Consider the following 14,699-nt stretch of genomic DNA (forward strand, 5'->3'; position numbering starts at 1 on the left):
CCTGTTCCCTGACTGCCCCCAGAACCGGGCAGGAGGGTCTCTTGGGCCACCCGTAGTGGGTGCCCAACCCTAAGAGCCAGAGGCATCTGCCGGGGGGCAAGGTGGGGAGTCCCAGAGGTGCTTAGCTGGGTCAGCTCCCAGGAAGCATCTGGCAGGTCCCTCTGGCTCCTAGGGGTAGGGGAGCGTAGCTAGGGGGGGAGCAGGGGGAGCGTATGCTCCCCCGCTGATCACATTAAAAGTGGAATCTTAGGCGCAGAGCACCCAGCAGCAGCTCCCCGACCCTTGCCTGGCCCCTGCTCACCTCACCTCTGCTCCGCCTCCGCCCCTGAATGCTCCGCTCTGCTTCTATGCTCTTCCCCACCCCACCCTCCCCCGGCTTCCCGCGAATCAGCTGTTCGGCGGGAAGCCTGGGAGGGCTGAGAAGCAGGGGGCGGCTTCCTGCTCAGGCCCAGGGAGGCGGAGGTGAGCTGGGGCGGAGAGAGGTTCCTCTGCGTGCGCCCCCCCAGGTTACCTGCTGCGGCACAGGCAGCCCTCCTCATTTCCCCCCCCCCCTGCCCCAGTCCCAGCTCACCTCTGCCTCCCTGGGCCTGAGCGGGAAGCCACGGCCTGCTTCTCAGCCCGCCCTGGCTTCCTGTGCGAACAGCTGATTCATGGGAAGCTGGGGGGCGGAGAAGCAGAGCGGGGCGGCGCATTCAGGAGAGGAAGCGGAGTGGAGGTGAACTGGGGCCTGGGGTGGGGCAGGGAGCTGCTGGTGGGTGCTCTGCACCCACCAAATTTTCCCCTTGGGTGCTCTAGCCCTGGAGCACCCATGGAATCGGCGCTAAAGGCGCCACTTTTGGCCGGTTAAATTTAGAAGCCCTTTTAGAACCGGTTGTCCCTCGCAGAACAACCGGTTCTAAAAGGGCTTCTAAATTTAACAACCGGTTCTAGCAAACCGGTGTGAACCAGCTCCAGCTCACCACTGCCTGGAGGATACCAGTTACAAACTCCACCACTGAAACATTGCTACCTGCAGGGTGAGAAGATAATGGTCAGGTGAACTGACCTGCAGCCCAGTGGTGTTTTGGAAATGTTGGCCAACGATACTGGAATAAGAGACTTCCAAACAGACATTAAAAATCCCATGGAACACAGAGGCCCCTACTTCTTTAAGCTTCCTCTTAAAGACCAACATATAGTCTATGTCTACACTATGAGCTAGTGGTGTGATGCGCCCTGCTCATGTGTATATACTTGCACTACCAGCTACACAACTACAGGAACTCCTCACTAACATGGTTGTTCTGTTCCTGAAAAATGCGACTTTAAGTGAAGCAATGTTAAGCGAATCCAATTTCCCCATAAGAATTAATGTAAATGGGGGGGTAGGTTCCAGGGAAAATTTTCTTTTTGCCAGACAAAAAGCATTATACACATTTTAAACAGTTTTAAACAAACAATTTAATACAGGTATAAGTTTTAAACAATTTTAAACAAGCAGTTTAATACTACAATTGTTCCTGAGTATGAAGCTTGGTTGAGGTGGTGGAGTCAGAGAGTGGAAGAGGGTGGATTCCTCTTCCACTGCTCCTCTTCCGGCTGCTCCTCTTGCTGAACTTTCTGAATTCAAAAAACACATCTAGAGATTGTAGTTTTGCTTTCCCTTTTTTTTCTTGGTAAATTTCTTTATAGCAAGTCATTAGATGACCAAGTCCCCTAATCACTTTGGAGCTGCATTCCCTGTCAGGATCATCATCGCTCAGGATTTGCAAGCCAGCTTCAATCATTTGGAAAGCTTCAGAAAGGTGTTTGGCAGTCAAATTTCGATGGGTTGGTGGTTCTTCTACTTCTTGGCCCTCTTCTTCCATTGCTCTCGTCACCTCTAGTTGCATCAGATCTTCATTGGTTAGCTCTTCTCCGTGCGATTGCAGAAGTTGCGTAACGTCAGCTTCTTCCACCTCATCAAAACCTGCTTTCTTGGCCAAGTCTTCATATCGGGGACAACATCTTTAAATCCTATTAAGTCACTGGAGACAATGAGGCGGGCAAGGAGGCTGAAGGTGGTGTAGGCTAGGAGAAGCACCCGTTGCGCAGCAGTGGCAGCAGCTTCCCCTACTCTGCAAGCACCGGGGCGGGGGGCTCAACCCTCAGCCCACCCACTCCATCCCTTCCCCCAAGCCTCCACCTTTGACCTGCCTCTTCTTCTCCCTCCCCCCCACCTCATCCCCCTTTACTTTGCAGGCTACTTCCTTGATCAGACCCCCGCCTCCTAGGAGGCAGGGGAGGGAGGGGGAGCCTGCGCACTGAGTCCTCACTCCTACCCCTTCCCTCCTAAACGTGGCAAGCCAGCTGATTGCTGCAGGGGGGAGGAGGGGAAAGGCGCTGATCTGCAGCGTCTGCTGGGTGGGGATGCTGTGGGGAGGGGTGGAGAGTAGGGAGGCTGCCTGCTGTGGAGAAAGCCCGTAGCCAAACAATGTAGGAGATGAGATGAGCTAGTGTGGGTGTGTGTACACAAGTGGGGGAATCGCACCCCATAGTGTTGGCATAGTTCCATGCAGTTAACTGTGGCTGAATTTAGTTGGCCTAGAAAATAGGAGGGACTGAGTTGATATTACTAAGATTGGAATTTGTGGCTCAAGAATTTTTTCCCCCAAACCTGATGCTGCTTTGACTTTTGAAGCCATCCCCTCCGCAAGAGGGTGAGATCAGATGCCCAGAGCAATGAAGCACGTACAGCTTCTTGCTTTGTTCTAGAGGCCTGTGATGTCAACTGTTGCATGATAAAGACAAAAGGATTATAGGAACTGCCATACCAAGTTCCACCAGTGATCACCAGAGTCCATGGTCTGTCTGACCACTAACACTGTCTGTGGCCACTAACAGAGGCTTGAAGTTGCACATAAAATAAAAAAAATAAAAAAATCCTGTAATGGACATTTATGTGGAATAAACTACCTGTGGGGATTATGAAGAAACTTCTCCAATTGGTTATACGTTAGTTTATGCCATGAAATATGGAAGGTTTTTTAGTCCCTTATAAAATGCTTTGATCATCTCTAATGTAACTCTAGATTTGTCAATATCCATATAGATATCTCATCCTTTTTTGAATCCTCTGGTCTCAGACATCTTGTGGCAATGAATTCCACAGATTAACTATGCTGTGTGTAATTTACTTTTGTCCTTTTTTCAAGTGGATTCTGGGGGCAGAGGAGCTGTTTGTGTTCGTTTTTATCAGGTGAACAGAGATCGTCAGTCTTTCTTTAGACAATATTTTTGTTAGTATCTGACTGCAGTTCTGCCTTTCAGCAAAGCTGATGAATTTGAGTGGTGAGGTAGGGTGGGTGGTGATGTCACTTTTGATGGATCCTGACCTTCAGGCGTTGTAACATTTCCAGAGTGACTGACACACACATCCACTCCCCTTCGTGCACACTCTGATGAAAGGTGAATAACTCACATCTGAGCTGAAACGCTTAATTATTTCTGCATACCTCCTGTTCCCAGAGATTTTTAGGAAGAGTTCTGTGTGAGTGATGTACAAGATACTCTAATAAAGAGCAGCTGGATAAAGGAAGGAAGCAACAGGAAGTAACCACGCTTACCAAGAACCTTCTCTCTGCTTTGAGAGTGAGAAGCAGTGTATAAGCTATGTCATGTCGTCTTACAACAATCTCTTCCCCAAACAGACTCTTCCCCCCCCCCCCCCCATGCCTGAGGAAGTGAGAGAAGCTTCCTTTACCAGGGTGCTTTTTATGATGAATGAATAACCTGAGCAGACAGAGAACGGTTGCAGTGGCAGAGGATTTGTGGGTTGGAGTTAGAGAGTGGAAGAGAACCTGCTACAGAAATGAAGTAGACTTGAAGTTGTTTGAATGTTGCTTGAATGAAGCGTATGGTCCTACAAGCCAAGTGTGTTCCTCAGAGCCAGTCCCTGCACTCTCCAGCCTTCAGTGTTTCTCTAGCATGTATGTAACACAGTGTTCACTTTCTCCTGTCCAAGCAGTTTTGTTAAATAGGTGTGCTTCTCTCTCGTGCATCTTCCCCCTTTAATGATTGTACTTTCCTGTCTCCTGTAGTCCCTCAGCACTGGGGCCCCTCAGGAAGGAGTGTTTTCTGGAGACGAAGTGAAAGCCGCCAAGCGCCCCCGAGTGGGGAATTCCAGGAATCCCGAGGACTATGGACAGAACCCAGATTACTTGGCCTTCATGGAGACCCTGCTGCAGACGCAGTACCAGCCAGGACCACAGAGCAACATGTTTTAACCAGGATTAATAATAATAATTAAAAAATTAACCCTTTTCAACCCTGAGGAAAAATAACCAGGAAACTGTGGAACAAAAGGCCAGCCCCGTGCAATAGCCTGCTGTGAATTCCTTTCTTCGGCTCTCGGTTTGGACTGCAAGAAAATCCTGTCTGGCTACAGGCTACCTCTACTCTGTCAGCTGCATTGCTGACCAATAGAATAGGGAGCTCAAAACCCCTTCAGACAGCATTTCACATGAAGACTTCGGAAGAGTTTGTACTAGTGGAGCTTTGCGACTGGCTCCTTTTTCTTTTTCTTTTTTTTTTTAAGGTTTGGAAAGGGTTAAAATTAATGAAAAATGAAATGACTCAGATTTTTAAACCACATCAAACTCTTTTGTCTTTAAAAGGTGCTATTTCCCTGACTACTGAAGCAGCCTTTGAACCCTGATTTCTGTACATATAAATCACCTTTGTGACGTTTTCTATAAATGAGCATTATTAAGAAAAAAAAACGCAAACAAAAATAGGAAAGCAACAGTTTCAACAAATAATTTTTTCTAGATCGTGGCTTTAAAACAAAAAAAAATAAAATCATTTCTCCTTCCTCCCCACCACTGAAATGTAATTTAACACTGCAGTGGGGAGAGAGAACAAGAGCAGACATTGTGGGTTGTTTTTTAAAGCAATGTTTTCTTTGTAACCTGGGGAAGCGGGGAAAGAAATGTCTCATAACCCGAATGTTGTTGCAGTTGATGATTTAGACCGTGGGTGTGTGCATTTCTGCCCTGTCATCAGCAAAGGGCAACCAGTGGGGAAATGGCTGGACATTAGTGTTTGCTCCTTCTACTCCTCTTCCTTGCCTTTTCCTTCCCCATCTTTGCAATCACTTAGACTCTGTGGCCTCAAGCGTGCATGCCTTTCGATTCAGATATGCCACTTGATTCTTCCCCTCACCGATCTGGCAGGCATTGTTCTGTTGCTGCCATCCCCTTTAAGAGCTGCCACCCCCACCTTTCTATCAAGAGTGGCGTGCAAGGGGTTTGTTCTGGCTCTCTATTAGGCATGGCTCCCAGAGGAACTTTTTCCTTTTCTTTTTCTTTGGTTTTGAGCTGTGCAGCTTACAATTGCGTGAATCATTCCATGACAGAAGCCTTGGAGGTGTGTGTATATTCTCTTCTACCCCCTCCCCCCATTAAAGAAGAAATTCCCCAAACGCCTTCAATTGTTGTGACATCCTTTACTTAGGTAAGGAGTGAGCCTTTGAGATGCTCCTGGTGAAGCGGGATGAAAGCCTGCATTTGTTTGGGCTCAGTTCATTGAGTATTAAAATGAGTGTTAAAGTCAGAAACAAATCTTGAAATACTGAATAGGCGGCTCCCACCTGAACTCTGTGTAAGCACCTCCTCCTGTAGAACTGTTATGGAACAGTGTTGCATAAAAGGCCTTATCCAAAGCCCATCAAAGTTGGTGGAAAGAGACTCCCACTGACTTCAGAGGGCTTTGAATCAGGCTTGAAGTGAAGAGAAATAAGTAGACTTGGAGGAGAACTGCAGGGAGATGAGGCTGCTGCAGTGTGTGTGCATGGGGATGGGGACATGGTACTTATACAGCACATATTCAATCCCACCTTTGTGTCTTTGCCTGTGAGTTGACAAAGCTATCCAGGAAACGCGTCCTCAGCAATCTTTTTCTCTTGAGTCCCAGAAATTTCTGAGCGGGGAGGAACAATACTCTCTCTTTTTAAGCCCCCTTGTAATACAGTCAATATATATTTTTTTTAAGTGACTGTGTTTAGATATCTTCATGGGAACGTGGGAAGCATTTGCAGGACAACATGGTAATTATTAGCATCTTAAGAGACTGGACGGATATTCAGCTGTCCCAGTCAGAGAATGGAAATGGAGTGAAGTGTTCTTTCTTGGGGGAATTAGAATTCCCTTCATTTCTTGCTGCCTCTGCTGAGAGGTGTTTTTTGCATTTTTTTTTTTTTTTTTTAAGTGTGTGTTATAACACAGTGTGAAATCCTTTTAGGTAGTTTTGTTCTTGTTTTTTTTTCTTCTTTATTTTAAGTTTTCAATTTCTCCAAACGAATCTGTCTCCAAAAAAGCATTAGACTGAATTTATCAAAGAAGAATGTACATTTTTTGTTTTTTTTCTTTAAAGGAAAAAAGGACTGTTCTTAAAAGCCTCGTTCTGTGTCATTTTGGATAGAAGACAAATTAGAACCTAGCTGAAGTCTCTCTCCTTTACTTTGTGCCGCACCTGTATAGCGATTACTCCTGCGTAGCTGTCTCCTGTTGGCTAGAACAAGATTTAAAAGATAATTTGCTTGTATAAAAGAAAAAATGGATGTTTTAATGGTTGCCAGGCCACAGAGAAATATTTAAAACAATTGAAAGAGAATTTAAACAGCAGAGGATTTTTTTTTTGTTTTGGAAGTGGGGAGGGGGAAGGGAAGTAGGGCGGGATGGGTTGGGAGCAGTGGGCGGATTTCCTCTGCATGTTAAAAAAAAAAAAAAGTCCTGACTGAAGTAGCATCATTACTGTATTCATATGTAGTACCTTTTTTAAATACTATTTATATTGTAAAAACAAAAAACAAAAAAAGTGTGTTTCCCTGACCCCATATTCAGATGGTGAGTTATGTTTAAACGTGAATCTGGAACTGTAGAATGCCCTTCTTTGTTGCTGGGTTTTTCCTGTTTTGTTTGTTCTTAAAGCCCTCTTTTGGTTCAGGAATGACTTGTGCAGTTTATCTATAATGACCATGTTGAAGGTTTCTGTGCATCAGACTATGGAAAAGGAAATAGGAAATGCACACTTCTTCCCCACCCCCCAGTGAAATATATTTGTAAGTGTCTGATTATGTGCTATAAAATTATTGATTTTTTTCCTCTTAGATTAAGAATGTGATGTATTTTTTTGCATTTTTTTTCTCTGCCTCTAGGTTCATAATGAATTAAAGGCTGTTGAGCACTTCAGAATTACAGTTTTTAGGAGGTTGAAGTCTCTTCATTTCTATATAAAAGCTACTGTGCTGAAGGGGAAGAAATCTCCCAAGTCAGAGTGGTTGGTGAAAGCTGACCAGTAACTCGGTCATGAGAAGCTGAGGCTGGTGAATTGGAATGTGGTCTGCCCCTTCTCTCCTAAGAGCAGGACAAGAGCTCTGTCCTTGCACCCCCAACAGGTCAGAATTGAAATTGCAATGATCCAAGGTCCAGGACTTGGTATAGCTGGATCAGTGCCATAGAAGCACTTGTTAGTTACTGACCAGTGAGAGTTTTTAAGGCCCAAAATAGGGAGGTTGTGGAATCTGTCAGAGGTTTTTAAGACTAGGTTAGACAAACACCTGACAGGGATGGTCTAGGTAATATTTAGTCCTGCTTTCAAGCAGGGGACTGGACAAGTTGACCTATCGAGGTTTCTTCCAATCCTACATTTCTGTGAGTCTGTAAACCACCAGTGGCTATGTATTACTGGAAATCGGTCTTTTTAACCATTCCACTAGTGGTTCAGCATGCCTGTCTAGCCCTTGCAGGTCACACAGATAATAAACCTTTTAAAATCATCCTTCTGATTGTCACCACCCTTTTTCCCCTCACTTGAGTTCTGACATGGTTTTATAGAGACATCTCACAAACTGCTACAGTTAGTGACTAATGCTTTGGATCACTTGAAAGCAATATCCCTTAGATTTCAGCTCACCAATACCTGCCTCCTAGCTTTACTCAAGGTAGTCTGATAAAACCATATTATTTGATCCAGATGCATGAGAAGGATGTGAGAGCCAAAGTCTCCACTGGTGTAATTCCATTGCAGTCACTAGCAGAGAATTTGTGCTGTGATTTTAAGGTCCGCTATCTTGTGACCTGCCATAACCAACAACCCTTTGTGAAGGGCCAATAAATCCAAATTAAGGACCAATAAAATGTTTCCAAACAGCAGCCTTGGACCAATATCAGAAAGACAAAGATCAACATGTCCTATCAGAGCATCATAAAGCTGGGATGGAGTAGATATTTTCACACTAGCCTTCCCAAGTCTTGAAACTCTGTGGGTCTAGAAACTTGTCTAGGCCCTTTCTCTATTCAATCTACCACTGAGGTAGATTCTGCAGGGCTGAATAGCAAATTGTTATCCCATGTCATCTCACAATGTGAGCACCATGAGGATCAGGTGTGAATACTGCTTAGCTAGCTTAGCCTCATTCCCTATTCCTTCGTCCCCATGCTCTGAGCACCATGTGGGGTGGAGAGTCTTCTGTTGAATGCCCTTCATTAGTCTCCTCTTCAAATCTCTGTCATATCCCTGGGGATTTGGGATGTTTCTTACCCATGCACCTGAATTGCAGTGGTAGCTGGAGAATGTTCCTCTGTCCTTTTTTGTCAGTCTGTGTCGTCCCCTGTCCCCCCCCGTCCATCCGTCCCCCCCCGTGCTCACACCTTTCCTTCTCCTCGATTTGCCTCAATCCTATTTCCTCTTTTCTCTGGAATTCCCACTCCTTCCCCTCTCATCTTGAGTCAGGTATAATCTGTTTGCAGGAGTTACTATGTATTCTGCAGGTTTCTGTCGTCTGGTAGCCTGGACCAGTGTGTTGAACAGACTGCAAAGCCCTTCGCTGGCCTGCCCTGTGGAGTTCTTGTCATAGGGCGTGTCTACACTACCACATAGTGTTGATCTAACATACACAACTTCAGCTCCTTGAATAGCGTAGCTGAAGTTGACGTACTTAGATCTACTTACCGTGGTGTCTTCACTACGTCGACACTAAGTCGACAGCTGACGCTCTCCCATTGACTCCGCTTGTGCTCCTCGTTCTTATGGAGTACCGGAGTCGATGGGAGAGCACTCAGCAGTTGATTTATCGCGTCTATACACCCCCCCCCCCCCCCGGATCGATCGCTGCCCGCCAATCCAGCGGGTAGTGTAGACAAGCCCATATAGCTGCAGTCAGCGATGGGCCCAGATTACATGGGTCTTTGGCCAGATAACCATCTGTTATGCTCCCTCCCAGCTCTGAAGCCCTAAAGAACACCACTTTTGCTATTGTAGTTTCGGAGAAGTACAGCTCCTGTTTTGGGGCTTGTGATTAGCGGGATGTATTCATGAGCAAACATCTTAAATCCTGTAGTGTAAAGGCTGGTAGAGTTCCCTTTGTGAGTCCGTGTCACAAATCGTCATACACACAATAAACCTGTTCTGTGATCGTTGCTGGCAGCATTGAAAAGACAGGAATGAACAGGCTGCTTATTCTTGCTGCAATGCTGCCAGACGGAATTTAGCCCTAAGCCCGGAGGGTGGAATAGTGGAGGAAGAGAGATGTTTAATGCCTCAGTTTTTCTGTCTGACGGAAGACACAGCAGCTCAGTAAGGGATGAGAGGAGGATTCTTTTCTTGCAATGCTGTTGGGGCTATGCGTTGCTACATACTTTACATGCATTGCCTCTTGATGCTCAAGATCAAAATGTTATGGCCTTTACTAGGAACATACGGACTAGTTCTCCGATCAAGATGATAAATGGCCCCAACTTCTAACCACGTTCGTCAGCTCTTCACCTTTTTGTTTCACCTGATCTAGATGTGGAAGTGCCATGAGACGAGTGATCTCATCGTATTTCGGATAGAGTTGAAACAGTGACTCTTACGGGTGTGTTCTTGCAGGTCTCCAGCATAGCGGTCTGGGTGCTTATCCGCACCATTTTGAAGCTTGCCCACCATTTCTCCCATCATCCTGCAGCCTCCCAGCACTGGGATCTTTGAACACAGAGGGCCAGGAGTTTTCAATACAGCTTCCATGCTCTCTCTCCAGTGCCCTTCGTACTTTCCTTTTCATTTGACTGTAGTTCCATGCTCACACTCCTTTTAAGAGATGAGTAGATGAAAACAAAGAGAAGGGTGAGAGGGGACTTGATTACATGGGGAACAAATATTTAATAATGGGCTCTTCATCTAGCAGAGAAAGGTACAGCATGGTCCAATGGCTGGAAGTTGGAAGCTAGACAAATTCAGACTGGGAACAATTGCCCAAGGGTCGTGGTGGATTCTCTCACTGCCAATTTTAAACATCCAACCTTGATTTTATCTAAAAGATCTGCTTTAGGAATTATTTTGGGGAAGTTTTATGGCCTGTTATACAGGTTGTCAGACAAGATGATCGCAATGGTCCCTTCTGGCATTGCAATCTCTGAATCTATAAAAGGGCCGCCTCAGATGCTCCTGGAATCCATGTTTCAGCTCTCTCATAACACGTGTATCAGTTGGGGTTATTTTGTTTTGACATTTCTCTTTTCCAGCCATTGGTATGTGTTCTGCATCAATGTTGCTGCTTCAAAGGATGCACTGAAACCCTTCCTAACTAGAGCGGGTCAGAACTTGGCATTTCTGTTTTGCGGACAGTTGACGTTTTTGAAATTTGTTTCCATTCCAGATTACAGCAAAGCAAGTTTTTTAAATTTGCTGCCAAATGGAAATTCAAAAAAAAAAACAAAAAAAAAACCATTTTGAAAACTTCATTTATGAGGAAAATTTTTAAATTTTGTTTCAAAACAAAATATTTCGTTTTGATTTTTTTTTTCATTTTTCATTTTTACATTTTATGACATGTCAGTAGTAATAGTGCATAAGATGGCATGAGATACAATCCTAGAAATGTAAGGCTGGAAGAGACCTGGAGAAGTCATCAAGTCCAGTCCCCTGTGCTGAGGCATGACCAAGTAAACCTAGAACAGCCGGGACAGGTATTTGTCCAACCTGTTCTTAAACCTCCAGTGATGGGATTCCACAACCTCCCTTGGAAGCCTAATCCAGCACTTAACTACTCTTCTAAAGATGTAGTCATGTCCCTGAGTGAGCAAAGCTTTTGACACGGTCTCCCGTAGTATTCTTTCCAGCAAGTTAAAGAAGTATGGGCTGGATGAATGGACTATAAGGTGGATAGAAAGTTGGCTAGATTGTCGGGCTCAACGGGTAGTGATCAATAGCTCCATGTCTAGTTGGCAGCAGTTATCAAGTGGAGTGCCCCAAGGGTCGGTCCTGGGGCTGGTTTTGTTCAATATCTTCAATGATCTAGAGGACGGTGTGATTGCACCCTCAGCAAGTTTGCAGATGACACTAAACTGGGAGGAGAGGTAGATACGCTGGAGGGTAGGGATAGGATACAGAGGGACCTAGACAAATTGGAGGATTGGGCCAAAAGAAATCTGATGAGGTTCAACAAGGACAAGTGCAGAGTCCTGCACTTAGGACGGAAGAATCCCATGCACTGCTACAGACGAGGGACCGAATGGCTCGGCAGCAGTTCTGCAGAAAAGGACCTTGGGGTTACAGTGGACGAGAAGCTGGATATGAGTCAACAGTGTGCCTTTGTTGCCAAGAAGGCCAATGGCATTTTGGGATGTATAGGTAGGGGCATTGCCAGCAGATCGAGGGACGTGATCGTTCCCCTCTATTCGACATTGGTGAGGCCTCATCTGGAGTACTGTGTCCAGTTATGGGCCCCACACTACAAGAAGGATGTGGAAAAATTGAAGGGAGTCTAGTGGAGGGCAACAAAAATGATTAGGGGACTGGAACACATGACTTATGAGGAGAGGCTGAGGGAACTGGGATTGTTTAGTTTGCGGAAGAGAAGAGTGAGGGGGGATTTGATAGCTGCTTTCAACTATCTAAAAGGGGGTTCCAAAGAGGATGGATCTAGACTGTTCTCAGTGGTAGCAGATGACAGAACAAGGAGTAATGGTCTCAAGTTGCAGTGGGGGAGGTTTAGGTTGGATATTAGCAAAAACTTTTTCACTGGGAGGGTGGTGAAACATTGGAGGTGTTACCTAGGGAGGTGGTGGAATCTCCTTCCTTAGATATTTTTAAGGTCAGGCTTGACAAAGCCCTGGCTGGGATGATTTAGTTGGGGATTGGTCCTGCTTTGAGCAGGGGGTTGGACTAGATACCTCCTGAGGTCCCTTCCAACCCTGATATTTTATGATTCTATGATTGGACCATCAGCCTTTCAGTTAACAGCCAAACACTGATTGTGCTAGAGATCCAGCTGCTTGCTGAAATGTTACACTACTAATTTAACTTAAATCACTCTTTAAACCTGTGTTTAAACATGCTGTATGTCAAGCCATGTCATATTATGCTAATAGTAATGATATAATCGATTTTTAAAAAAATTAAAGGGAGCTGCTACTTAGTACAGATTGAAACTTCTTATCTTATTTTCTAGATCAGGATGTCACCTGTATGTGTTGTGAAACAGTTTGACACAAATTTGTGGAATTTTTCATCCAAATAGACAATTTCACTAAAAAATTCAGTGTTTCTTGAAAAATTTCCAATCCACTCTCTTCCTAGCTGTTTTTTTCCCTATTCAGCTCTCCAGGTATTTGGAGATGAATATAGTGAATCCAATTAAAAATGAAAATCAAGAGAATACTTCATTTTTTCTTTCCTATCTGAGGGTGGCCTAAGAATGGGGACTGGAAGGCTTCATTGTTAAGTAATGAAAGATAGATCTGAAAAACTGCCTAAACCACTAGTTCAAATCCCACCGAGATCTGTAGGGATCGAAAGCTCACTGATATTCCATGACCTGTATGAAATGAGATGGACTCCAGCTGCCCAAGGACAAATGTCCACAACTCAGAACCATTGCCACGAGGCTCTCCCTCTTGCTGCTGATCTCAACAGAGAGGCAAAAGACTGAATGAGATATTGTCACTCAACTCCACTCTTTCATTTGGTCCCCTCCATAGCAGGGTTGAGGCTTATCTGCAGGAAAAGCTTGCCCTGCTCTTGCCTCGAGGTTTTTACCTCTTCTCTTGAGTTAATAGGATTTCAGTCTCCAGGGCTGTCAATCCTGCACCTTTCACCAGCACTAAATAAATGAATGAATAAAAAGAATACAGAACGATACTCCTGTGGATTGAATCTGGGGGCTTGTCTACCTGAGGAAGTTGTACCGGTGTATAAAGGTGTGGGTCTTTTTTTTGTTTTTTGTTTTTTTTTACTTTTTAGCCAGTACATCCCCCACATAGGGATACACTTATTTTGGTTTGAGTGACTTGTTTCAATTTAGCTTAAATTGATCAGGTTAAGCTAAACCTCAAGAAGCCACTCTTAAACTGAAATAGCATTCGCACAGGTTTAATAAGTGATTTAAGTTAAACTGGTGCAACTTTTCCATGTATTCAGGTCTTCAGAGACTTCCACTCCTCCCCTCTCCTTCCCCCTTTCCTGAATGTGGAATCTGTAGCTCTGCTTACAAAAAGATTGTGGTTTTTAAAACAGAGTGATAAAGATACTCATTTTGGGCCAAGGGAATATTAAGTATTTTTGTTTGCTCGATGCTGGGGATAATTCCATTGAGGATTAAAGGTGATGGTGTCACATCAGGGTGTTGCTTTAGACATCTCCTCCTCTATGGCTTGGTAATCTGGGGGAGAGGAAGCAAAAATGAAGACTTTCTCCAGAAGGTTCTTTTACTGGAGCTGAGGCAGCTGAGTCTTTTCCACTCCACTCTCCTCCTACGAGAAAATCCCCTAATCCCATTGCCCTGCACCTCTTGCAATCATTAAGAGCAAGGGAAAGTGGTTTGGTCTTTGCAATGGTTTAAATGATTGTTAAGGTGCAAGGTAAATGGAGAATCGAGACCACTCTGTAATAAAATATCTGAAGGACTGTTTCGGCTGAGCCCCAAACAAATGAAGCTGGAGAAGAGAGGAGGCACAGATGTGTGACTAGGGTAGTATCATGTTTCAGAGTAACAGCCGTGTCAGTCTGTATTCGCAAAAAGAAAAGGAGTACTTGTGGCACCTTAGAGACTAACCAATTTATTTGAGCATAAGCTTTCGTGAGCTACAGCTCACTTCATCGGATGTATACTGTGGAAAGTATAGAAGATCTTCTTATATACACAAACCATGAAAAAATGGGTGTTTACCACTACAAAAGGTTTTCTCTCCCCCCACCCCACTCTCCTGCTGGTAATAGCTTATCTAAAGTGATCACTCTCCTTACAATGTGTATGATAATCAAGGTGGGCCATTTCCAGTACAAATCCAGGGTTTAACAAGAACGTCTGAGGGGGGAGGCGGGTAGAAAAAAACAAGGGGAAATAGGTTACCTTGCATAATGACTTAGCCACTCCCAGTCTCTATTCAAGCTTAAGTTAATTGTATCCAATTTGCAAATGAATTTCAATTCAACAGTCTCTCACTGGAGTCTGGATTTGAAGTTTTTCTGTTGTAATATTGCAACTTTCATGTCTGTAATCGCGTGACCAGAGAGATTGAAGTGTTCTCCGACTGGTTTATGAATGTTATAATTCTTGACATCTGATTTGTGTCCATTTATTCTTTTACGTAGAGACTGTCCAGTTTGACCAATGTACATGGCAGAGGGGCATTGCTGGCACATGATGGCATATATCACATTGGTAGATGTGCAGGTGAACGAGCCTCTGATAGTGTGGCTGA

General features: G+C 44.6%; 1 protein-coding gene across 1 annotated transcript in view; it reads left to right on the forward strand.

Annotated features, from left to right (window-relative positions):
* KDM4B (lysine demethylase 4B) overlaps nucleotides 1-7,216 on the forward strand; it is a 177,271-nt gene extending 170,055 nt beyond the window's left edge. Inside the window, exon 25 of the mRNA XM_075123313.1 lies at nucleotides 4,059-7,216. Coding sequence (XP_074979414.1) covers nucleotides 4,059-4,244 — 186 coding nt within the window. The 3' untranslated portion in view covers nucleotides 4,245-7,216. The remainder of the gene's footprint in view (nucleotides 1-4,058) is intronic.
* The last annotated feature ends 7,483 nt before the right edge of the window (nucleotides 7,217-14,699 follow it).

The sequence above is a fragment of the Caretta caretta genome, chromosome 25 (assembly GCF_965140235.1).
Source record: "Caretta caretta isolate rCarCar2 chromosome 25, rCarCar1.hap1, whole genome shotgun sequence".
Classification (NCBI taxonomy): domain Eukaryota; kingdom Metazoa; phylum Chordata; order Testudines; family Cheloniidae; genus Caretta; species Caretta caretta.